Source organism: Parambassis ranga, chromosome 2, assembly GCF_900634625.1.
Source record: "Parambassis ranga chromosome 2, fParRan2.1, whole genome shotgun sequence".
Lineage (NCBI taxonomy): Eukaryota > Metazoa > Chordata > Actinopteri > Ambassidae > Parambassis > Parambassis ranga.
In genome coordinates this window covers 3,757,065-3,783,872 of record NC_041023.1, presented here as the reverse complement: position 1 = coordinate 3,783,872, position 26,808 = coordinate 3,757,065, and the positions used below count along the sequence as shown (strand labels likewise).

The window sequence follows — 26,808 nt, the reverse complement described above, 5'->3', positions numbered from 1 at the left end:
GTGCCGCTGCAGTTACCTGTCAGTCCTGCCAGACAGATTGGTCAAAAAGCTGGTGAGGAAGGAGGGTGGGTGAGAGACGCTGGAGGTGACGACAGTGGCCTTCCTCCTGTCTGCATCACATAAACCCAATAGTGGATTGGGTTCATTCTCTGGAATGTTGAATTAAAATAAACGTTGTTCTCGGACCTGCAGGACTTTGTAGTCACTTCAGCTGGACACGCATCAGAAAGTCTCACCTACGCTTACTACGTGGCCGGTTGTGGTGAAACGGCCACTTCATAGGACGTGAGCCAAACTCAAACATTTTGCACTGTGAAGACTCCTCTTTAAGATATATATTGTTTGCAGGTAAATAGACAGGATGTCATTAAGCATCAGCACTTTAATGGAGGTAACATTATTATATATATTTGCATTTAGGAGGGATCAGTCTGGCACTGAAAGTACTCCTGCACCACGTGCTGCTGAGGAACAGGAGTACTTTCAGTAGCCAGACTGATCCCTCCTAAATGCACCACTGAGTGCCACTGGAGGTCATTCCTTTCTGTGGCCATCAAACTGTACAACTCCTCCCTCTGAGATCAGACAATCTAACGCACTGTCTTGTAATTATACCCATATTGGATTTATAGTAGACAAGATTTTACTGCACACAGTTTTAGTTGTATTATATATGACTATCAGTCTTCACTTGCCTGGATTTTACTTGAATGTTTATTAACGTTTAGAATTTCTAACCTGTTTTATTTTTATTTTACTCTTACTACTCCTGTTGGACTTGAGATGGCGCTGTTTCATTTCCCTGTGGATGAGCTACTAGGAAAAGTCTGAGTAACATGAGGAAGTGCCTTATGTGAAAAGACATTACAGTTTTTTCTGATTGCTTAAACACTAACAATGATTCTTATAGCACAATTTCTAAAACTATTAATAGTTATAGCAAAATCACTCACTGAGTTTGCAAAACTAAAAGCAAAAAAACTGCTTTACACTCAATTTGCACTTTTGTAACACACAATTTGCAATTGTATAAATATAATCCACTTCACAGCACTCTTTTTGCTGAACTGTAAACACAACTCACTGCTTTACACACAACTTCCAAATGATCAACACACTCCTAGTAAAACTACACACATTTATGGCTGGTATTTACACTATTTTGCCAACTGTCTGGCTACACTGTCACATGTGAGAACAGTTTTACATCATTAGTTCACTTTGCAATCAGCATGAGCTCTGTAAATAAGCCACAGGTAAGCTTCAGTGTGGAGAACAATGGAGGGAGAAGGAGACTGAGAAGAACGAGAATTAGAGGAGGATGAGGACATGAGGAAGCAGGAGGAAGAGGACGAGGAGGTGAGGAAGGAGGAAGGGTAAGAAGAAATAGAATTACTGATGTCATCGGAGCTACAATAGTGGATCATGTGATCAACTATGGAATGACCCTGAACGGGTTCAGCCTGAGCCGCTACACTGTAGCAAGCATCATGAGGCTTATTGAGGCATATTGATGAGAATGGGTTAGTACAGTTCCTTCACAGTTTTGTAGGTGTACCATACTCTAATGAGAAAAACATCAATACTGTACATGTAAAACTGAAACTGTTACTCCATAGAATTGCTAGACATCCAGCATCTGGAAGGAGGCATGCGAGGATATTGACCAGGCATCATGTCAGGCCTGGATACGGCACTCCAGGAGATATTTTCCCCAGTGCCTTGGACTAGAAGACATTGCATGCATGTGATGTTGATGAAATTCTGTGGCCGGACCCAGAGAGACAATGAGACTGATTTTCTCTCTCTTTCAGTGAAATTGTATGTTTTCTTCTGATTGTTTTGATGTGTGTGAATAAACATTCATACTTGAAATTTGAATCCCTGTGTTTATAGAACTATTCATGACAAAAGTTTGACCTCACATGGACAGACCTTGTGCACAGAGAAAGCAAAAGCCAGATGTGTTTTCAGTTAATACCATCAGTGTGTAGTTGGCACATTGTGTGCTTAGTAATATGATGGTTTGTGTTAACTGTGTGGTACAAAAATACCATTTTTACAAAGGTTTGAAGAGTTAAGCAAGATGTATTGGCTTTTGCAAGAGATCTACAATGTTTTGCTGATTTGGTGTAAGGTTTTTTTATTTGTGTGTAGAGTTTTGCACAAATAGCCAATAGTTACAGAAATGTGCTTAAGCAATCAGAAAAAACTGTAATACTTTTCTGTGGCTTTTCCATAACACTTATCTAAAGCCTGTGTGACCTTCCGTACACAAAGAGAGTAAGTTCATAATGCAAAGTGTGGAGTTTGTTTTGGTTCAGTAGATTTGCATGTGATGCGTGCAGTCACTGTTTGAAGGTTAAACTGACTGTGTGGTGTGTGTGTAAATTTACATAAAGCAGTGGCAAATGTAAATTTGAAATTCACTGAATCTGCTGTCCATTGAATGACTGCTGTGTGTTCATTGTTGTTCATACAGTGTATGCAAAAGTATTCATACCCCTTGAACTTTTCCACATTTTCTCACATTATTCCAACAAAAATAAATATATTTTATTGGAATGTTATGTGAAAGACCAACACAAAGTGGCATACAGTTGTGACGTAGAAAGAAAGTTAAACATGTTCATTTTTTTTTTACAAATAAAAAACTGAAAGGTGCAGTGTGCAAAAGTATATAGCCCTCTTTTCTCTGAGTGCATCCAATTGCCTTCAGAAGTTGCCTCATGATTTCTGACTGGTCGAATGTTGACCTGATGACTAGATAGAGTCCACCTGTTGTTATATTAATCTCAGTCCAAATACAGCTGTTCTGTGACGGCCTCTGTGGTTTGTTGAGAGAACATTGAGGCGCAAACAGCATCATGAAGTGCAAGGAACACAGCAGACAGGTCAGGAATAGTTCAATCATGAGAGACTCAGCGAACTGAATGAGAAAGAATTATTAATACAATAATTGTGAATGTGCATTGGCGTCCTAGACCCCGTCGTGAGGACCACGTCCGAAAGGGGGGAAAGCTCGAGCGGAGAGGCCGCTGATCCGAAGACCCCCCGGGTCTAGACCTGGTGTGGTGTAGAAGCAGGAGAGCAGGAGAGGGGAGACCTTGAACTGCGAGGATGGGGAGGTGCTTGGGGTGGAGGAGGGTTGCCGGATTCGATCGGGAGACAGCTGGAGAAGAGACAGAGACTTTAAATCTCTTGCTACGTTATGATTGGGCAGGAGAGGGACAGATCGACAGCTGATTGGTGAGGGAGGTGCCATCTATTAAACACCTGACTATGTGGGAGGGTCACTAGACAGAGTGCAGTGCAGTGAAGGAGAGTGCTAGGATGGTGAAGAGGGAAGGGGATAGAGATAAGAGGTGAATGATGTGGAATAGAGTCTTCATGACTGAACTTACGCTGAGAGCTACATTCAATCATGAGAGACTCAGCGAACTGAATGAGAAAGATTTATTAATACAATAATTGTGAATGTGCATTGGCGTCCTAGACCCCGTCGTGAGGACCACGTCCGAAAGGGGGGGAAAGCTCGAGCGGAGAGGCCGCTGATCCGAAGACCCCCCCAAAAGAGAAGGGATGAAAATTGAGTTTGATACTTACATGATTTGGGCACTAACAGACACCATGTAGCATTAAAAGACAATTGTTAGAGGCAGCAAGCAAATGAAATTACGACATCAGATGCAGTTGGATTCGAAGCATAGAGAGGAGAATAGAGAGCTTAGGGAGCGAATGCTTGAGCTAAGGATAGCTAAGTATAGAGAGAGTTTAGCGAGCATGCGCTCAAGCCGAAGAAGGTATAGGGATTTTAGCGAGCGTGGCGCTAAAGCTGCGGAATGTAGGGAGAGTGTTAGCAAGCAAGTGCTCAAGCTAGGGGAGGAATAGAGGTTTAGCGAGCATGCGCTCGAGCTATGGAAAGTAGAGAGGATTTGGCGAGCATGCGCTCAAGCCAAGGGGAGAGTGGAGAGAGTTTAGCGAGTGCCGCTCAAGTAGGGAAAATTTATAGAGACAGTTTAGCAAGCATATACTTGAGCTGGAAGCAGGGAAGGCGTGGAAGAAGACTTTGCATGAAAGAAGGGAGCTGACTGTGACTACGTGGGGATAGGTCGGCATGAATCGAAGCCCACTGGCTGTTAATAAAGGGGATATGGTTGCGTGAATCGAAGCCCACTGGCTGTGAATAATGGGGGATAGGGTTGCGTGAATTGAAGCCCACTGGCTGATAATAAAGGGGATATGGTTGCATGAATCGAAGCCCACTGGCTGATAATAAAGGGGATATGGTTGTATGAATCGAAGCCCACTGGCTGATAATAAAGGGGATATGGTTGTATGAATCGAAGCCCACTGGCTGTGAATAAGAAGGATATGGTTGCATGAATCTAGGCCCGCTGACTACGAATACATGGGGGTATGGTCTGCATGAATCGAAGCCCACTGGCTGTGAATAAGGGGATATGGTTGCATGAATCGAAGCCCACTGGCTGATAATAAAGGGGATATGGTTGCATGAATCGAAGCCCACTGGCTGAGAAAAAAGGGGATATGGTTGCATGAATCGAAGCCCGCTGGCTCTTAATAAAGGGGATATGGTTGCATGAATCGAAGCCCGCTGGCTGTTGATAAAGGGGATATGGTTGCATGAATCGAAGCCCACTGGCTGTGAATAAAGGGGATATGGTTGCATGAATCTAGGCCCGCTGACTACGAATACATGGGGGTATGGTCTGCATGAATCGAAGCCCGCTGGCTGAGAATAAAGGGGATATGGTTGCATGAATCAAAGCCCGCTGGCTGTTAGTAAAGGGGATATGGTTGCATGAATCGAAGCCCGCTGGCTGTTAATAAAGGGGATATGGTTGCATGAATCGAAGCCCACTGGCTGTGAATGAAGGGTATATGGTTGCATGAATCGAAGCCCGCTGGCTGTTAATAAAGGGGATATGGTTGCATGAATCGAAGCCTGCTGGCTATGAATGGATGGAGGTATGGTCTGCATGGATCGACGCCCACTGGCTATAAATACATGGGGGTATGGTCTGCATGAATCGAAGCCTACTAGCTGTGAATAAGGGGATATGGTTACGTGAATCTAGGCCCGCTGACTATAGATGCATACATTTTTGGGGTAGCATGAACGAAGCCCACTGGCTATGGATGCACTGATTTTTAGGGTAGCGTGAACGAAGCCCACTGGCTATGGATGCATTGAATTACGGCCTTGCATGAGCGAAACCCACTGGCTATGGATGCGATGGTTTAAGGCCTTGCGTGATGAAGCCCACCAGCATTGGTGCATTGATATGAGGCCTAGAGAATGCCGTGAGAGTTAAGTTAGCAGACATGAATTGACGATACAGCAATAATAGGTGAAACTCACCAGGGACGGAGAGATTTCTGAGATGCGAGCATGTGTCCGGTGTTTTGGCCAATACAGGAAGTGAAGACCATCGACCAAGTGATTGCAGAGATGAAGGGGATACCTTGAGCTGACAGAATGAAGCCCACTGGCTGAGATGCATTGCCTTGAATGAAACGAAGCCCGTCGGCTGACAGTACATTAATTATAAAGCTTGAGGGAAAGCTGAGAGGATAGAGAAAAGGAGGGCATGGAGATAACATGCATGATTCGAGCATTACACCACCACCAGTAATATGATGAAAAACTCACAATGATGAAATCACGGTAATATTATTAACAATCCTACCAGCTAGGCCAGGTGGGCCTGAAGACGAATGTGAAGAGAGAAGATGACCGAGCGTGCCGATTAGCAGGAATTCATTGGTTATGTGGCCTGCATGAAAAGAACCCACTGCTGTGATAGTATAGCTAAAGGGCCTTGCATGAACCAGAGCCGCTGAGTTGCTGCTGAAGTAGTTGCACCTATTCTAAAGGGATGACCCGAATAATGATTAAGGGACAATGGGGATCTGACGAGAGGTTGTATGAGCAAAGACCAGTTCCTAGACAGAGGGAGAGATTCCTGTGGTCACAGAGGGACTTGAGGATCTGAATGGGACGAACCTGTAGAGAACCACTCATGTATTTAAAAGGACATAAGGACGAATTGTGCAGGCTATGACTACTGAACATGCGCCACTGCATTTAGGGTGTTGCAACAGCTTGTAGTAGTTCGATGGAATACTAGTTCTGCGAAGGTGACTTCTAGAGGGATTGAAGGAATGGGAGGCCTCCTCTAAGAAAACCAAAAGCTACGCGAAGAGGGATTCCGGGAGAGGATCAACGGAAGGAGAAATACGCCCGATCTGGGTTGAAACCAATTAGTGGAGAATTGAAAGGGTTATAGGCCACGGGAAGTCTAGAGGAGAGGGAGAAGCCTTCGAATGCCTTTAAATAGTATGGTTTGATAAATAACCTGAGATTGAATTGAATGTGAGCTGCCACGGTTCTGATGAAAGGTAGTATGAGCACCCTTATCTAAACCAAATGTGTTTCCAATGAAGCAATGAGAATTTAAAGGCCGGCATCTAGCAGACCACTGCCCTTGGAGGAAAGAACCCCCCAAAACCCACGGATGTGCACCATCTGTGAACAACCTGAGAAAATCGGATGAATGCACTACGTCATCATTAAAAGAACAACACCATGTTGCGAGCTCATAGCAGGAGAGACCGGGTCCACCGATCATGCTGCAGCCTTGGTTCGAGGCAACATGGACACGGAAGTTAGGAACTGTGGAGGACCGTCCAAAGGGAGCTGTGAAAGGTTGGCCTTATGAATGGTATAGTTGCTGCTTGGAGATATCTGAATGCAGATTTTGAAGCGCTCTAAATTTATTTATTCATTTATTTTTATTTATTAAATTATATCAGCATTTCTAACGGGGAGAGATGGTTTCATGTCGGAAGGGATGAGCGTATGCTGAGGAACTCCGGGTGGGAGTTTTTTTTTTTTTTTTTTTTTTTTTTAAAAACCAGTATTTAACTATTTTAATTATTAGTAATATCTAACCGTTTGGTCCTATCGAACCATATGAATTTAAACGTAGCACAATAGCTATAACGACAGAATAGCGAACTCACCGTCTAATGCATGTAAACACAAGCACATGGCTACTTAATATGCAGACAATTCGACTACGTCATCGTCGTGATAGCGTTGTACAGGGATCGACTCACGTTATCAATACGCGCATCAGGCAGTAAGCTCCATGCAGCACGATCGAAGATGACTAAGCAGGGATGTCTGAGGGGGAAATCATCCAGCATGTGAGCATAGAGGGAACACTAGCTTCTTCAGCAGAATCTGGCATAAGGAGTTTGACGCGAGATTGAAGATGCAGGTACTAATGCAAATGAGACGAACAGAGAAATATATTTTAAATCCCACTTAATGCCGAAAGATACCATAGCAACAGGTGAATGGAGGAATCTAAATGCATCAGAGAAGTCGGCTCCCTGGTCCATGAATAAATAAGTTTAAAGCGCTGTCCACTGGCATAAAGAGGGGACAGAGGTTCGGGCGTAATAAGACTAATTGCCGAAATAGGCCGGAGTGAGGAGCGGACAGATCGAATAATGCCATTCTGCAGGAGTATTGCGTATGGCTTGCCTTGTAGGCGCTACGATTTTTTTTTTTTTTTGCACGCCTGACGGCCTTGTATATCCGTGCAGATTGAGAAAAGTAGGCTGAAGCACAGAGGGACACGGAGCAGTGAGCCCGCGAGCGCCACATTTTTGCTGAGATCATTTGGGACCACGGCGATCAAGGCCAAATTCGGAGTCCACAGACCAGGCCAGGCTAGTAGCCGAATAGTGAGAATAAGCGCTGCTTACTGGAAGTGCTAGTGATATTGATTGAATATGTTTTCCGGCTATTGGGATGGAGGTCTCCGGTTAGAGCTAGATAGACCATTCTTGGCCACAAATTTATGACGCTGAGGAGATTACAGGATGAGGTTTACTAAAATATTGTCTCTGCCTGCAGAAGTAAACCCTCATATTTTAGTGGATTGCGAATGAAGGGCCTACCTGTAGGAGGGACAGGCCGAGCAGATGCCAGAGTGTAGCGGCGGAAGATGGCGGAGGAGAACGGGAGATCAGCGGCTGAGAGCAAGCGGCTGGATCGGCAGAGACTACAGGAGCAGGAGACATGGACTCAGGTGGAGGTCGACTGACCGAAGAAACAACGACCGGCACCGAAGTGTTTGATTGAGCGTGTCGGGGGGAAAAGCGGAGCAGCGGCAGCGGGAGAGCGAGAAGCGTTCCCTCGTGTAGCCCTGGGAGCAGAGGAGGCTGACTTCTTGCTCCTTTTACAGGCCGCGGGTAGCCACTGCGGCGCGGGGCAGGGGAGATGGGATTGGATCTGAAGTTGGATTGAGAGAGTTCCGGAGGAGGAATAATGCCAGTTGATTGCGGCATAGAGCAGCGCAGAATCGTTGCCGGATTCGATCGGGAGACAGCTGGAGAAGAGACAGAGACTTTTAAATCTCTTGCTACGTTATGATTGGGCAGGAGAGGGACAGATCGACAGCTGATTGGTGAGGGAGGTGCCATCTATTAAACACCTGACTATGTGGGAGGTCACTAGACAGAGTGCAGTGCAGTGAAGGAGAGTGCTAGGATGGTGAAGAGGGAAGGGGATAGAGATAAGAGGTGAATGATGTGGAATAGAGTCTTCATGACTGAACTTACGCTGAGAGCTACATTTGTGGTGAAATTTAAAGCAGGGTTAGGCTATAGAAAGATTTCCCAAGCTTTGAACATGTCACGGACCACTGTTCAGTCCATCATCGGTGAATGGAAGGAGTATGGCACAACTGCAAACCTACTGAGACATGGTCATCCACCTAAACTAACAGGCCAAACAAGAGCACTGATCAGAGACGCAGCCAAGAGGCCCATAGTGACTCTGGATGAACTGCAAAGATCTACAGCTAAGGTGGGGGAATCTGTCCATGGGACAACTATCAGTCATGCACTGCACAAAACTGGACTTTATGGAAGAGTGGCATTAAGAAAGCCATTGTTAAAGTAAACCATAAGAAGCCATATGAGTGACCTAGCAATCATGTGGAAGAAGGTGCTCTGGTCAGATGAGACCAAAATTGAACTTTCTGGCCTAAATGCAAAACGCTATATGTGGCAGAAATCTAACACTGCACATCACTCTGAACACACCATGCCCACTGTCAAACATGGTGGTGGCAGCATCATGCTCTGGGGCTGCTTCTCTTCAGCAGGGACAGGGAAGCAGGTCAGAGTTGATGGGAAGATAGATGGAGCCAAATACAGGGCAATCTTGGAGGAAAACCTGTTGGAGTCTGCAAAACACTTGATACTGGGGCAGAGATTCACCTTCCAACAGGACAACAACCCTAAACATAAAGCCAAAGCTACAGTGGTATGGTTTAAAATGAAACATATTAATGTGTTAGAATGACCCAGTCAAAGTCCGGACCTAAATACAATCGAGAATCTGTGGCAAGATCTGAAAACTGCTGTTTGCTATTTGACTCAGTTTGAATTGTTTTGCAACGAAGAATGGGCAAAGATTTCAGTCTGTAGATGTGCAAAGCTGGGAGAGACATACCCCAAAAGACTTGCAGCTATAATTGCAGCAAAAGGGGGTTCCACAACGTCTTGCCTCAGGGGGGCTGAATACTTTTGCACACTACAGTTTTCAGGTTTTTAATTGTAAAAAAAAAATTAACTCATGTTTAATTTTCTTTCTACTTCATAATTGTATGCCACTTTGTGTTGGTCTTTCACATAACATTCCAATAAAATATATTTATGTTTATGGTCATAATGTGAGAAAATGTGGAAAAGTTATTAATAATAATAATGCATTGGTCTTATATTGCACTTTTCTGCTCTGTTGGGCAGGCACTCAAAGCGCTTACATTGAGATGCATACTTTATTATTTATTATTATTCATATACACAGTGGCAGTGGTAAGCTACCCAGTGGTAGCCACAGCTCCCCAGGGGGAGACTGACAGAGATGAGGCTGCCAAGGTGCCCCTACGGCCTCTCCGACCACCGCTGATTCATTCAGTGAGTGTGAGTGCACTGGAGGCAATGCGGGTAAAGTGCCTTGCCCAAGGACACACAACAATGACTAGGGAGTAGCTGCTGCTGCCCTTATTCAAGTTCAAAGGGTATGAATACTTTTGCAAGCCACTGTATTTATTTTGAACTCATGTTCCAGAGAACTCATCGGGTCCATCACAGTCATGGTGAAAGAAGCACATGGTGAGTGTGTGTATATACAGTAGGTACAGAAAGTTTTCAGACCCCCTTAAATTTTTCACTTGTTATATTGCAGCCATTTGCTAAAATCATTTCAGTTCAATATTCCCTCATTAATGTACACACAGCATCCCATATTGACAGAAAAACACATTTTGTTGACATGTTTGCAGATTTATTAAAAAGAAAAAGTGAAATATCACATGGTCCTAAGTATTCAGAGCCTTTGCTCATTATTTAGTAGAAGCACCCTTTTGATCGAATACAGCCATGAGTCTTTTTGGGGGTCCTCTGCCAATCCTCCTTGCAGATTCTCTTTAGTTCTGTCAGGTTGGATGGGAAACGTTGGTGGGAAGCCATTTTTAGGTCTCTCCAGAGCTGCTCAATTGGGTTTAAGTCAGGGCTCTGGCTGGGCCATTCAACAACAGTCACAGAGTTGTTGTGAAGCCACTCCTTTGTTATGTTAGCTGTGTGCGTAGGGTCATTGTCTTGTTGGAAGGTAAACCTTCGGTCCAGTCTGAGGTCCTGAGCACTCTGGAGAAGGTCAGATATCCCTGTACTTGGCCGCATTCATCTTTTCCTCAATTGCAACCAGTCGTCATGTCCCTGCAGCTGAAAAACACCCTCACAGCATGATGCTGCCACCACCATGATCCCTGGTTTTCTCCACACAGAACTCTTAGAATTAAGGCCAAAAAGTTCTATCTTGGTCTCATCAGACCATATAATCTTATTTCTCACCATCTTGGTGTCCTTCATGTGTTTTTTTTTACATACTCCATGCAGGCTTTGATGTGTCTTGCACTGAAGAGAAGCTTCGGTCGGGCCACTCTGCCATAAAGCCCTGTCTGGTGGAGGGCTGCAGCGACGGTTGACTTTCTACAACTTCCTCCCGACTGCATCTCTGGAGCTCAGCCACAGTGATCTTTGGGTTCTTTTTTACATCTCACCAAGGCTCCTCCCCTGATCGCTCAGTTTGGCTGGATGGGAGGGTTCTGGTCATCCCAAACATCTTCCACTTAAGGATTATGGAGGCCACTGTGCTCCTAGGAACCTTAAGTGCAGCAGAATGTTTTGTAACCTTTGCCAGATCTGTGCAACAATTCTGTCTCTGAGCTCTTCAGGCAGTTCCTTTGACCTCATGATCCTCATTTGTTCTAACATGCACTGTGAGCTGATAGGCCTTCTATAGACAGGTGTGTGTCTTTCCTAATCAAGTCCAATCAGTATCAGCATCAAACACAGCTGGACTCAGATGAAGGTGTAGAACCATCTGAAGGATGGTTGTAGGCTAATACGGATGTTTTGTGTGCAGGTGGAAATTTACATGAAGCAATGACAAATGTAAATTTGGAATACACTGAATCTGCTGTCCACTGAAGGACTGCTGTGTATTCTGTTCATACTTATGTTCCAGAGAACTGATCGGGTTCATCATGTATAACATGATGTGTGTGTGTGTGTGTCCACTAAAGTAAACAAATGAGTAGAAATTAAGCAACTGTGTGTGTACAGTTCTCTAAAACGTGTAAAGACTTCTGTCGAAATATGAAAGGATATAAAGTAGAGGCCACACCCTAAAGAGCACCTATCGGTAGTTTGCAGAAACATTTTATACATTTATACATTCTGGCAATAGAGATGCTCATTTACATAGTGACACTGATAAAAGCAGAGTTTCCTCTGAGATCCCACAGAGCTCATCATGATGGAGAGGATCCTGCTGGCTGTCTTGTTCCTCTCAGGTCAGTCGACTCTTTCTGTTTGCTAGAATCTACTGGATGAAATCCTCTTCTGGAGCCACCTCACATGTTCAAACATTTGATTTTCTCACAGGGGGACTCGTCCTCTCCTCTTGTCTTGTCCATCAGTTCCACTTTGTTAATGCAAATAAGACTTGGTCTGAGGCTCGGACCTACTGCAGAAACTACCACACAGACCTGGCTACTATTGAAACCACTGAAGAAATGGAACAACTTGTCAACATAGTTTCATCTGCTGGTTACACTTCTGATGTCTGGATTGGCCTTTATGTAGATTACTATTCGGGCTGGGGATGTCCTAATGATAATGATGTTTGGAACATGATAAACCAAATAGACACTGACCCGACACTAGTCCATTCTTCATGTAATTACATTACAAACAGTGGATCACAGGGATGGGATTACTGCTCAGTGAAGCGTCCATTTGTCTGTTATGGTGAGTACACAGCACACAGCATTCTCTGTGTTCAAAGGGATGTTATTATTGTTGTGATTATTATTTGCATATATATATTCTGTACTGTATATAATGTGTAGAGTACATCCTTTATAAAGAACTCAACATTTTAATTTTACAGCTGGTGGAAACAGGTATATTTTTGTGAATCAACCAATGAGCTGGTTCATAGCTTGGAGGTACTGCAGGGAGAACTACACATCTCTGACATGTGGCTGGTCAAGCAGTGAGTGTGCGTTGGTTCCGAGTGGAGTGGGGGCATGGGTTGGCTTGATCGACTACCCTCATTTTTACTGGAGTGATGGCAGCAAATCTTCATTCAGATACTGGGATGAAAAAATAACTGATAAGTACTCCTATGGATGGAATGGTGGTGCAGCTGTGCAGAATTCAGGAAGATGGAGGTTACTGCGATCTGGCACCACACTACCATTTGTCTGTTACAACCTGACAGTGACAGAGAAGCCTGTAAAAGAAGAGCTTCATAAAAAAGGTACGTTGTTACAGTTGTGAGGTCACACCTTTAAAACAACAACAAACTCACAGTCAGTTTTTGTCTCTCGTGTGTTTGAAGTGTTTCAGGTGAGGATAAAGTCAGAGGACTCCTCTGTGGATCTGAACGACCCTGCTGCTAAAGCAGAGCTCCTGAAAAAGGTCAGTCTGCAAACTCTCCAACATTTATCTTTGGAAATGTTTGCTGTGCTCAGTGCAGGCAAAGAAACAGAAAAACATGCAGCTCATTTGATGTTCAGTCACTGATTTATCCTCCTGTTACTGTGTGTGTGTTGCAGCTCCAGGACAGACTGAAGGAGAAAGGAGTGACCCTGAAGTGGAGAGAACAGCCTGATGGGAAAGTCTTCCACAAAGAGAGGACGAGACAGAAGAAGGAGCTCTGAAATATGAACTAACATCATCAGTAGAACTGAGTGGAACATGTACATATAATGACTGTCTTCATTCAGGCTGCCTGTCAGCTTATCAGATAAAAGAGCCCAATCAAACTGATGAAACACAAATAGTATATAGTTTTATTCAATGCTAGAATATGACAGATGATGTAAAACTGCAGAACTAGCTGAGAGCTAATTAGCACTGTATGAATTCTTTTACCATTTGGGCTGCATACAGACATTTACATGAAATCAGCACTGCAGCTTATTTTAACCCAGTCTGCGGGATGAAACATCACCATGCATATATCTTTTTACAAGTTTTATTGAAGCAGCTGGGACATTTTCAACAAAGCAGCAAAACACAGCAGAAGTGTTTGTATGCACATTCCCTGCAACATTAATCTGTCATATGTATATATATGTATATACATACATACACTTTAACTTCAGTTCACTTTTATTCACATGCTTTTTACAATCAGAACTGTGTCATTCATGTATTCGTTGTATAAATATAATCACAGTAGAATATATTTCGCATCTGCAAACAAACAATTGACTCATTTAGACACGGCCCTGGGTTAGCCTCTCAGGGAGTGGTGTTGCTGCTGTCTCTTTTCTCATGTGTGTGCAGGAGATTGCTGGGTGGAGCCGATCCTGCACTCATGCAGTACACCTGAGCTGACGAGCTGGAGAAGGTTTAAGAGGGCCCAGCTTGCTTGCCTCACTCTCTCTGCCCTCCTGGCCTTCTTGGATGGCAGCTGCTCTCTCTTGTCAGCTGCACCCATGGCAGTGTATTTTGCCAGCACCTTACTTTGTTTGTTAGTTGCATGTGTTCAACTACTTTTCTTTTTTTAATGAAATGGTAAAATTGGTTTTTGTTGTGTTTGGCCTCCCCAATTTGTCACACTTTCTGAGCTGAGTGTGACATTTTGAATACATTATTGATATGCAAATTGAATAATTTAGGGCCCACTACTGACCCCTGGGGGACACCACAGGACACGTCAAGACACCTGGATGAAAACGCTTCCATCTTCACAAACTGTACTTATTGTAAGACCAGATTTGTTTTGTCGATATTTTATTTTATTTTGAAAAGGGGAACTATTTTTTTTCTTTAACCTTTTTATGTGACAACCTCTGTCAGGATTGTGTTTTTGTTACTTTTAGGACATAAACAGATTTGAACTTGAATTTTTTTTTCTGATTGGTTTTATATAATGTTTAATAGGCCCTAAGTTGCTCCATTCATTCTGAATGGAGAAATCCTAAAGATGTGGATGCAAGTTTGGCTGCTCCTTTATGTAGTTGGGTAAAAGACATGAACATGGGGACTCAGTATGAGAAAGTTGAATTTATATGAGAAAGTTCAAGTCTAAATATAATCCAAAGTGGGCTCACCCTCTTCATCTTCCTCTCTAAAAAACAAGTCAAGGGCTTGCTTGACATTCAGCGAACGCTTCATGTTCTCCTCGATAGTCCTGGTCTTTTTCTGATCTTCTTCTCTTCTTCTCTAAATACACATGTCTTCTCCCGCTAACTCCGCTAACTCCCACGGTTGACTGCCGGTTCAGTGATTTTGGCGCCTCCCCGAGTGACGTCAGACGTCGCTGTCATCACGTAGAATTACGTCATCACGTAGAATTACGTCAGCTCATTCAACACATCTGACTGACTTGTAAACAGACCAAAATTGACGAGTACGTCGAGAGAAATGCAACGCCTGCCGAGCGCTCTGATCGCTCTTTTATGCTCTGACAAATACTCGAACTAAAACGTATCATATCTCCGGTTTTACTGGGTGTATCAATATAAAATAAAAATCTGGGTGAAAGTTCGAAATCTGCACTTTCCAAAGCATTGTAGATGGCGGAGTTTTTCTGTTACGGCGCATTGAAAATGTCACGTGATATAATCACGCCGGCGTGATCTTAGACTAAAAACGCCGAAGCCCCGGTAACACGGTGACAGCTGCAAGAGTGGCTTTGGCCTGCAGAGGGCGTCATGGCACAAGAAGAGGAAAATGGATTTTTCAGAACTACTCATAACATGAATACATAAACAAATATATGTATTTATTTATATGATTTATTCACACTTCACAATAGACCTATTGTTTGTGCTCTTAGTGTGAATAAATCATTAGAAAGCCTGTTCATAATTAATTATGAACAGGCTTTCACACTCCATCCTCTATACCCAAGCACACATGGAGCGGCAGAAGAACATGAAGCACGCCCGGCGCGTCCTCCGGCGAGTCGGACTCAGGTAGCCTGTACTCATTCAGCGCCAACGCCAGCTACAGAGCAAGTCTGCACGCTACCTGCAACACAAAATAAGCCTTGATTAAATCACAGACATAGCTCTAACATGAAGAAGCTACACATTACAAATATTAAACTCAAACTTCCTGCTGTGTGTCATGGATACCAGCAGATGTGCTTGCATAGCTCTTTCTCTGGTTTAAAAACAGGGCAGGGACACTGATGCAGTTCACCCAAGGACACCTGACCAAAATGAGCAGATGAGTTAGAATAAGGATGAGGATCAGTTGGAGTTTAGCAACACACAGCATTCCTCTAGAATAAACTCACAGTGAATTCTGCATCCTCTCCCTGCTCTCTGAGCAGAAACTTTGTCGGGCCATATATCTTCCGGAGGAAAATGGTCATGCTGAGGGCCTGTTCCTGACGGAGACGCACTGTATGACTAGCTGAGATCCTCCGAGCGGGTCTCCTGAACATTCTGCAAAGCTTATTATGGTAATAAAAGCACAAGATTGGATCAGACTTCCATTTGGGAAATAAACTTTTAACTGTGACTAAAATAAATTTAAAGGTGGACGAAGAATGACACCTTTTTGTGTAATACACTAACCTTCTCAGGTCTATACGTATAGAAAGGCACCTCTTCTGTGTCAAAACCCCAAACCGTTTTAACAGCAAAAACGACGAAGCCCCGGTGACGCGGTGACAGCTGCAAGAGTGGCTTTGGCCTGCAGAGGGCGCCGTGGCACAAGAAGAGGAAAATGGATTTTTCCTGATTAGAAAAGGATTGTACACATTTTCAGAACTACTCATAACATGAATACATAAACAAATATATGAATTTATTTATATGATTTATTCACACTAAGAGCACAAACAATCTATATTTATTAATTATGAACAGGCTTTCTAATGGCCATGGCTTCTCTCTCTGAGGGATGTTTCTCCACACCGTGTGATGTCATCTCCAGCCTCCAGTTAGTCTTTATCAGCACAGCTCAGCTTGTGCTGGTGATTTGTGCAGGAGTCGTTCAAGCGGGCCTTTGAGGTCACGCCCCAGTGCCAGCATGGCAGGTGTTGTCCCTGTAGTCTCATGCACCGCTGTGTTGATAGCCAGGTGCAGGTCCCTTCAAAACAGAATTGAGAGTTTAACAGTAACAGTGGCCTAAGAGTGAGAAAATTCTCACATTGTTCGATAAAGTCTGTGACATCCGAGGAGCGGCGTGAGTCACCAAATTCAGGGAACTCCATCCTGATGGGTGGGCGGACAGTTGCTGGAGGTAAGGATGAGCAGGCCGTATTATCCACGTGGCAGGTTGACCAGTGGATGATGAAGCGGCAGGCGTGGAAAAGCTAGGTGGTCTCCAGGAGATCGGTTGCTTGTCAAGAGCCTTTTTTAAATCATCACTCCACTGTTTGTCCCTGCGCTTCACGCAAGCCACCAACACTCGGTCAAACTCCTCAAGCTTAGCATCAATGTAAGCCTTAGCCTCCCCAGCAATGGACTCTGCTGCTGCTCTAAGACCCTCCTCAAGGTGCAGCGTACTGCCCATTGTCTCATTTTCGAGTCCCTGAACTTTTTCCTGGAGGTACTGTAGCTCCACTTAAATAGGAGCCGCATCGTCCTGATCATCAGCCTGTCATGGTTTCAGCCAGGTCTTTTATTTTGTAGTTCATTTTCTGTTTGTATTAGTTTTACTAGTCACTTCCTGTTTTATTTTGAGACTTGATCTTCCCCTTGTGTTTCAGTTCTGTTTACTTCCCCTTCCTCATGCGTGCTCCCTTCCCCCTCCTGTGATTACCTGCTCCGCCCTAACGTGCTTCACCTGTGTCCAATTGTCTTCCCGCCCTCCTGTGTCTAAAGCCTGTGTGTTTCCTTCCCCTTGTTGCCAGTTCGTCTTGTGAGTAATCCTAGCGACACAGCTGTCCAAGTAGCCTTTCCGCACGTGATTTCCCCAGTGAGTTTCGAGAGTTTTGGATTTTCCCGTGTATCACCTGTTTTGGATCTGACTACTGCTTTTTGCCTTTGCCCTTTGTGTTACCTCTGCCTCACGGACTGAACTCCTGTGTACTGATCACTGCTTTGGACTTTGACCACTTGTTTTTGCCTTTGCCCTTTTGGGTAGCTCTGCCTCACGGACTGAACATCTGTGTACCGAACCTAGCCTGTATTAAACACTGAGATTTGCCTGATGCTTCCGACTAGTCTGCATTTGTGTCCTCTGTCTCACAATCTCCTGACACAGCCTGCTCCAGACCTGGTTCTGGCTGCTCTAGGTACATAGACTCTAACAAACTTGTTACTTCTGTGACTCCGATCTGATCGTGTCATGTAGTGACGTATCTGTATGGGTCTACAGAAGGTGCAGGGTCCTGTGTTGCATCTGCAATGTCTGAGGTACTACCACCCCCCTCTGACCCCAAATGGCTCATAGTGGACATGGCCACATTAAGCATAAGAGTAGATTGTCTGTTTATGCACTTTGTTTTTATTTTTTATTTTTTTCTGTGCCGGTCCGTGAAAGTATTGTTTTACATGATACCGGTCCGTGGTGCAAAAAAGGTTGGGGACCGCTGTGTTAGAGCACCTGTGGGGTTACCATGGAAACGGCCCCCTCAGCCCCCTCCCTTCTGTTGCAGGGCGAGAGCACAGACAGCTCAGAAAACTCAGAAGCAGCTAGAAACTGCCTCCCAAACAAATGCTTCTTACTAGACAACAAAAAGTCCCAGAGGAAACATTCTTCCACCGTCGGCACCAGACACTTGTCTACTAATATCATTTTCAAATTCATGTGTTTTGATCAACGTATGTGTCCATAACAGCAGGTTAGAAATGCCTTGCCCATCAGGATTTTCATCTGAAATCTTGGCCACGTTTAACATGGGAGTGAATGGGTGGAGGGAGTGGCGCTCCCTTCGCTTGAGGGTCAGCTGACCAAAAACCGTGGGTCACATGGCAAAGAGAGGTGCACCAGGTTGACCAGGACAAAAATCCCTACGTTTAGCATATTTATGTATGTGGAGCACCCAGTGTGTCCACAAATTGGAAAAAGGAGGGAAAGTTAGAGTGCGTGACATCATCACACACTGGAGAGAGAGAAAAAAGTGTTTAAAATTTCGACAAAATGTAAACTGCCACAGCTCCTAAACTAAACAAAATTGAAACACACATGTATTTAGGAAAATGTAGGTCTACTGCTGCTGACCCGTTTAAACTCTAAATCATGTCTGTATATGTCATTCGCCCACTGTTTTTTTGCGATTTACGCGAACACCGTACATCGGATCGGAAAGAAAAGTCATAGCACACCATTCCCGATATGGCCGGACATTCTGTGAAAGTTTCAGGTCGCTGGCGCAATGCTGTGGAGGCAGCTACTGGTAAGAGAGATGGATATGAATGCAGCAAGGTCAAATGTTTGGCAGACTTATAATTCTGGTCTCTTCCTCCATCAGGCAAATGATCAAAATTGCAGTGTGCAAAAGTATTCAGCCCCCCTGAGGCAAGACGTTGTGGAACCCCCTTTTGCTGCAATTACAGCTGCAAGTCTTTTGGGGTATGTCTCTACCAGCTTTGCACATCTACAGACTGAAATCTTTGTCCATTCTTCGTTGCAAAACAATTCAAATTAGATGGAGAACGTTTGTGAACAGCAGTTTTCAGATCTTGCCACAGATTCTCGATTGTATTTAGGTCCGGACTTTGACTGTGTCATTCTAACACATTAATATGTTTCATTTTAAACCATTCCACTGTAGCTTTGGCTTTATGTTTAGGGTCATTGTCCTGTTGGAAGGTGAATCTCCGCCCCAGTATCAAGTGTTTTGCAGACTCCAACAGGTTTTCCTCCAAGATTGCCCTGTATTTGGCTCCATCCATCTTCCCATCAACTCTGACCTGCTTCCCTGTCCCTGCTGAAGAGAAGCAGCCCCAGAGCATGATGCTGTCACCACCATGTTTGACAGTGGGTATGGTGTGTTCAGAGTGATGTGCAGTGTTAGGTTTCCGCCACACATAGCGTTTTGCATTTAGGCCAAAAAGTTCAATTTTGGGCTCATCTGACCAGAGCACCTTCTTCCACGTGCTTTCTGGGTCACTCACATGGCTTCTGGCAAACTGCAAACGTGACTTCTTGTGGTTTTCTTTTAACAATGGCTTTCTTCTTGTTACTCTTCCATAAAGTCCAGATTTGTGCAGTGCACGACTGATAGTTGTCCCATGGACAGATTCCCCCACCTTAGCTGTAGATCTCTGCAGTTCATCCACAGTCACTATGGGCCTCTTGGCTGCGTCTCTGATCAGTGCTCTCCTTGTTTGGCCTGTTAGTTTAGGTGGATGACCATGTCTCAGTAGGTTTGCAGTTGTGCCATACTCCTTCCATTCGCAGATGATGGACTGAACAGTGGTCCGTGACATGTTCAAAGCTTGGGAAATCTTTGTATAGCCTAACCCTGCTTTAAATATCTCCACAACTTTATTCCTGACCTGTCTGCTGTGTTCCTTACACTTCATGATGCTGTTTGCGCCCCAATATTCTCTCAACAAACCACAGAGGCCGTCACAGAACAACTGTATTTGGACTGAGATTAAATTACACACAGGTGGACTCTATTTAGTCATCAGGTCAACATTCGATCAGTCAGAAATCATCAGGCAACTTCTGAAGGCAACTGGATGCACTCAGAGAAAAGGGGGCTGAATACTTTTGCACACTGCACCTTTCAGATTTTTATTTTAAAAAAAATAATTAACTCATGTATAATTTTCTTTCTACTTTACAATTGTGTGCCACTTTTTGTTGGTCTTTCACATAACATTCAAATAAAACATTTATGTTTGTGGTCATAATGTGAGAAAATGTGGAAAAGTTCAAGGGGTATGAATACTTTTGCAAGCCACTGTATTTGTAAATGTTTAAAGGAAAATACTAGCTTCCCTTTGTTTATTTATGTTGATATATTTAAAGTATTTTTGTAGAATATTCCCATTTCCTCATTGGTGGCCATACACAGAGGTGCATCTCATGAAGGTAGCGCAACACCAGCCGAGTAAAAAAGCAGCTTCTGTATGGGGAATTTAAAAAAAGCAGAATTACCCTACACTGAGACATTTTCACACACACATGGTGATCCATGACTTCCCACTGATTTCCATAAATTCAGCTCAGCTTCCTGCTTCCTGCTCTACATTCAAACTAGTTCCCCCTGAATAATCCCCTAAGGTACGCCTCAAGAGTATCCCAAACTATTAGACTAGGTATATCTTTGGACATATTAGTCTGGAAAAAAGTATGTGTTCTTCCATAAATTTCACAAACTTATTGTCTGAGAGGAGAGTTTAGGTTAGGACTTGGAAGCGAGAGGAAGGGTCCAGCATGGGATCTAACCATCAGTTAAAATTTATGTGTGTAATAATTGATGTAGGGATGCAAGTAAACAAGGAGGTGACATCAAATGAGACCATGGTGTCATCTGGGTCCATTCGGATCTTCTCCACCTTGTTCACAAAGTCCTGAGAGTTGTGGATGTGATGTGGTGTGTCACCTACCAGTGGTGTCAGGAGTTCAGCCAAGTGCTTAGCCACGTTGTATGTGACTGAGTTTGTGCTGCTGACGATGGGTCTGAGGGGGACTCCTTCCTTGTGTATCGGGGAGTCCATACAGGCGTGGAGTGGCTTCCCCAGGATACAGTCGGAAGTAGAGCTTGCGGTTGATGGTTTGGTCCTTCTCCAGTTTTTGTAGGTAGCTGACTAGTTTCTTCTTGTAGTTTCCGGTGGGGTCCCTCTTCAGTGGCTGTGTCACTGAGGAGATCTGTCACTTTGGAGTGGTAGTCCTGTGTGTTGAGTACCACTGTGCATCTCCCTTTGTCTGCTGATAAGATGGTGATGTCCCGGTCCTTTTGTAGTGCAATCAGGGCCTTTCTTTCATCACTGGAGAGGTTACCTTTTTTTCTGTTTTGGAAAAAGGAGGGAAAGCTAGAGTGTATTCGGGAAAATGTAGGTCTACTTGTGCTGACCCGTTTAAACTTCAAATGATGTCTGTAGGTGACAGTATGGTGGACTTATAGGGCCACAAAGAGACCCTGGTTTTGTGATTGTTGCATTTTTTTCTCTCTCTCCGCATTTACTGTCTATGTCGTTCGCCCACTGGTTTTTGCAATTGGTGGCCATACACAGAGGTGCATCTCATGAAGGTAGCGCAACACCAGCCAAGTAAAAAAGCAGCTTCTGTATGGGGAATTTAAAAAAAAGCACCGAGACATTTTCACACACACATGGTGATCCATGACTTCCCACTGATTTCCATAAATTCAGCTCAGCTTCCTGCTTCCTGCTCTACATTCAAACTACAGCACATTCACAGTCTTCTGCAATATTATCTGTATTCATGTATGTGTCTACTACTATGTTTTCTACTGTTGTATATCTCAGACAGTCTCTACCTCAGGGACAGACATGCCTGTACATAAATGAATAAACATCCTGACAAACAAACTGCTGTCTGCACTCTATTCTGAAGAGACCATTTCTGAATGATCCCCTAAGGTACGCCTCAAGAGTATCCCAAACTATTAGACTAGGTATATCTTTGGACATATTAGTCTGGAAAAAAACTATGTGTTCTTCCATAAATTTCACAGACTTATTGTCTGAGAGGAGAGTTTGGGTTAGGACTTGGAAGCGAGAGGAAGGGTCCAGCATGGGATCTAACCATCAGTTAAAATGTATGTGTGAAAATACCCTCCTCCCCCCTATAACTGTTGTAATATGAGAACTGGTCAAATGTCAGCACACCCGGATGATGACTTGTCCGCAGACATTTACATAAAATCACCATTGCAGTTTTTTTTCGCATAGGGAGCCCACAGAGCTCCTCATGATGGAGAGGATCCTGCTGGCTGTCTTGTTCCTCTCAGGTCAGTCAACTCTTTCTGTTTGCTAGAATCTATTGGATGAACCAAACCATCCTCTATTATTCTGATCGATCACAATGTACCAGCATGACAAAGAGCCAAGAAATCATGCATGAAAACTGTGCAGTGAAACGTCCATTCATCTGTTACAATGGTGGTGAGTGAATACATGGGACAAGAAACACAGCATCTCTCTCTCTCTCTCTCTCTCTCTCTCTCTCAAGCTCTCTCAGTGTATTCCAAATTTACATTTTTCACTGCTTCATGTAAATTTCCACCTGCACACAAAACAGCCATATTATCCTACAAACAGCGATCACAAGAAACCCACGTAAATGTATACTGGGCCAAAACACACTCCACACTTTGTGGACCCACACAGGTGTGGAGGATAATAAATTCTTAAATCTTCACACATTTTAGAGCACCACCATGTACAGTGGGTACAGAAAGTATTCAGACCCCCTTAAAACTTTCAGTCTTATATCCTTATATTGCAGCCATTTGCTAAAATCATGTAAGTTCATTTTTTCCTCATTAATGATCACACAGCACCCCATATTGACAGAAAAACACAGAATTGTTTACATTTTTGTAGATGTTTTAAAAAAGAAAAAGTGAAATATGACATGGTCCTAAGTATCAGAGCCTTTGCTGTGAATCATATATTGAACTCAGGTGCATCATTTCTTCTGATCATCCGTCAGATGGTTCTACACCTTCATCTGAGTCCAGCTGTGTTTGATGATACTGATTGGACTTGATTAGGAAAGACATACACCTGTCTATAGAAGGCCTATCAGCTCACGTGCATGTTAGAGCAAATGAGGATCATGAGGTCAAAGGAACTGCCTGAAGAGCTCAGAGACAGAATTGTTGCACAGATCTGGCCAAGGTTACAAAACATTCTGCTGCACTTAAGGTTCCTAGGAGCACAGTGGCCTCCATAATCCTTAAGTGGAAGACGTTTGGGATGACCAGAAGTAGAGAAATAAGATTATATGGTCTGATGAGACCAAGATAGAACTTTTTGGCCTTAATTCTAAGGCCCCGTTCACACTGGAGAAAGTCATTCCAGCTAGAGTAGGATTGAGTCCAGACAGCCTTTAAGCTGGATGCGTTCAGACCTATTTTCAAATCTGGCTAGCACACACTTGTGTCCGCACTCAATCCGGCTTCATCCAGTGTGTTTGCTGTCCTCCAAACCACTAGGTGGCGCCTCGTAATATACAGAGTCCACAGTTGTAGTACTTCCAGGCTCTGACCCAGTCCATTTGTTCATTCACAAAGACACTCTGGAGTGTTTCTGCATGATGGAGATAGAAAACACAAACACACACATATACAGTATAACATGATGTGTGTGTGTGTGTGTGTGTGTGTGTACAGTTCTCTAAAACGTATAAAGACTTCTGTCTAAATATGAAAGGATATAAAGTAGAGGCCACACCCTAAAGAGCACCTATCGGTAGTTTGCAGAAACATTTTATAGCAATAGTTTATTCTGGCAATAGAGATGCTCATTTACATAGTGACACTGATAAAAGCAGAGTTTCCTCTGAGAGTCCACAGAGCTCATCATGATGGAGAGGATCCTGCTGGCTGTCTTGTTCCTCTCAGGTCAGTCAACTCTTTCTGTTTGCTAGAATCTATTGGATGAAATCCTCTTTGTTATTCTGGAGCCACCTCACATGTTCAAACATTTGATTTTCTCACAGGGGGACTCGTCCTCTCCTCTTGTCTTGTCCATCAGTTCCACTTTGTTAATGCAAATAAGACTTGGTCTGAGGCTCTGTCCTACTGCAGAAACTACCACACAGACCTGGCTACTATTGAAACCACTAAAGAAATGGAACAACTTGTCAACATAGTTTCATCTGCTGGTTACGCTTCTGATGTCTGGATTGGCCTTTATGTAGATTACTATTCGCGCTGGGCATGTCCTAATGATAATTATGCTTGGAACATGATAAACCAAACAGACACTGACCCGACACTAGTCCGTTCTTCATGTTATTACATTACAAACAGTGGATCATGGGGACGGGATTACTGCTCAGTGGAGCGTCCATTTGTCTGTTATGGTGAGTACACAGCACACAGCATTCTCTGTGTTCAAAGGGATGTTATTATTGTTGTGATTATTATTTGCATATATATATTCTGTACTGTATATAATGTGTAGAGTACATCCTTTATAAATAACTCAACATTTTAATTTTACAGCTGGTGGAAACAGGTATATTTTTGTGAATCAACCAATGAGCTGGTTCACAGCTTGGAGGTACTGCAGGGAGAACTACACATCTATGATGTGTGACTGGTACAGCAGTGGGTATGCGTTGGTTCCGAGTGGAGTGGGGGCATGGGTTGGCTTGATCGACTTCCCTTATTTTTACTGGAGTGATGGCAGCAAATCTTCATTCAGATACTGGGATGAAAAAATAACTGATAAGTACGCCTATGGATGGAATGGTGGTGCAGCTGTGCAGAAATCAGGAAGATGGAGGTTACTGCAATCTGGCACCAAACCATTTGTCTGTTACAACAAGCTGACAGTGACAGAGAAGCCTGTAAAAGAAGAGCTTCATAAAAAAGGTACGTTGTTACAGTTGTGAGGTCACACCTTTAAAACAACAACAAACTCACAGTCAGTTTTTGTCTCTCGTGTGTTTGAAGTGTTTCAGGTGAGGATAAAGTCAGAGAACTCCTCTGTGGATCTGAACGACCCTGCTGCTAAAGCAGAGCTCCTGAAAAAGGTCAGTCTGCAAACTCTCCAACATTTATCTTTGGAAATGTTTGCTGTGCTCAGTGCAGGTAAAGAAACAGAAAAACATGCAGCTCATTTGATGTTCAGTCACTGATTTCTCCTCCTGTTACTGTGTGTGTGTTGCAGCTCCAGGACAGACTGAAGGGGAAAGGAGTGACCCTGAAGTGGAGAGAACAGCCTGATGGGAAAGTCTTCCACAAAGAGAGGAAGAGAGAGAAGAAGGAGCTCTGAAATATGAACTAACATCATCAGTAGAACTGAGTGGAACGTGTACATATAATGACTGTCTTCATTCAGGCTGCCTGTCAGCTTATCAGATAAGAGAGCCCAAACACAAATAGTATATTGTTTTATTCAATGCTAGAATATGACAGATGATGTAAAACTGCAGAACTAGCTGAGAGCTAATTAGCACTGTATGAATTCTTTTACCATTTGGGCTGCATACAGACATTTACATGAAATCAGCACTGCAGCTTATTTTAACCCAGTCTGCAGGATGAAACATCACCATGCATATATCTTTTTACAAGTTTTATTGAACCAGCTGGGACATTTTCAACAAAGCAGCAAAACACAGCAGAAGTGTTTGTATGCACATTCCCTGCAACATTAATCTGTCATATGTATATATATGTATATACATACATACACTTTAACTTCAGTTCACTTTTATTCACATGCTTTTTACAATCAGAACTGTGTCATTCATGTATTCTTTGTATAAATATAATCACAGTAGAATATATTTCGCATCTGCAAACAAACAATTGACTCATTTAGACACGGCCCTGGGTTAGCCTCTCAGGGAGTGGTGTTGCTGCTGTCTCTTTTCTCATGTGTGTGCAGGAGATTGCTGGGTGGAGCCGATCCTGCACTCATGCAGTACACCTGAGCTGACGAGCTGGAGAAGGTTTAAGAGGGCCCAGCTTGCTTGCCTCACTCTCTCTGCCCTCCTGGCCTTCTTGGATGGCAGCTGCTCTCTCTTGTCAGCTGCACCCATGGCAGTGTATTTTGCCAGCACCTTACTTTGTTTGTTAGTTGCATGTGTTCAACTACTTTTCTTTTTTTAATGAAATGGTAAAATTGTTTTTTGTTGTGTTTGGCCTCCCCAATTTGTTACACTTTCTGAGCTGAGTGTGACATTTTGAATACATTATTGATATGCAAGTTGAATAATTTAGGGCCCACTACTGACCCCTGGGGGACACCACAGGACACGTCAAGACACCGGGATGAAAACGTTTCTTCACAAACTGTACTTATTGTAAGACCAGATTTGTTTTGTCGATATTTTATTTTATTTTGAAAAGGGGAACTATTTTTTTTCTTTAACCTTTTTATGTGACAACCTCTGTCAGGATTGTGTTTTTGTTACTTTTAGGACATAAACAGATTTGAACTTGAATTTTTTTTCTGATTGGTTTTATATAATGTTTAATAGGCCCTAAGTTGCTCCATTCATTCTGAATGGAGAAATCCTAAAGATGTGGATGCAAGTTTGGCTGCTCTTTTATGT

General features: G+C 43.5%; 1 protein-coding gene across 1 annotated transcript in view; it reads left to right on the top strand.

Annotated features, from left to right (window-relative positions):
- LOC114431865 (uncharacterized) overlaps positions 1-25,520 on the top strand; it is an 82,795-nt gene extending 57,275 nt beyond the window's left edge. Inside the window, exons 5-6 of the mRNA XM_028399530.1 lie at positions 25,207-25,278; positions 25,416-25,520. Coding sequence (XP_028255331.1) covers positions 25,207-25,278; positions 25,416-25,520 — 177 coding nt within the window. The remainder of the gene's footprint in view (positions 1-25,206; positions 25,279-25,415) is intronic.
- Positions 25,521-26,808: the final 1,288 nt, after the last annotated feature.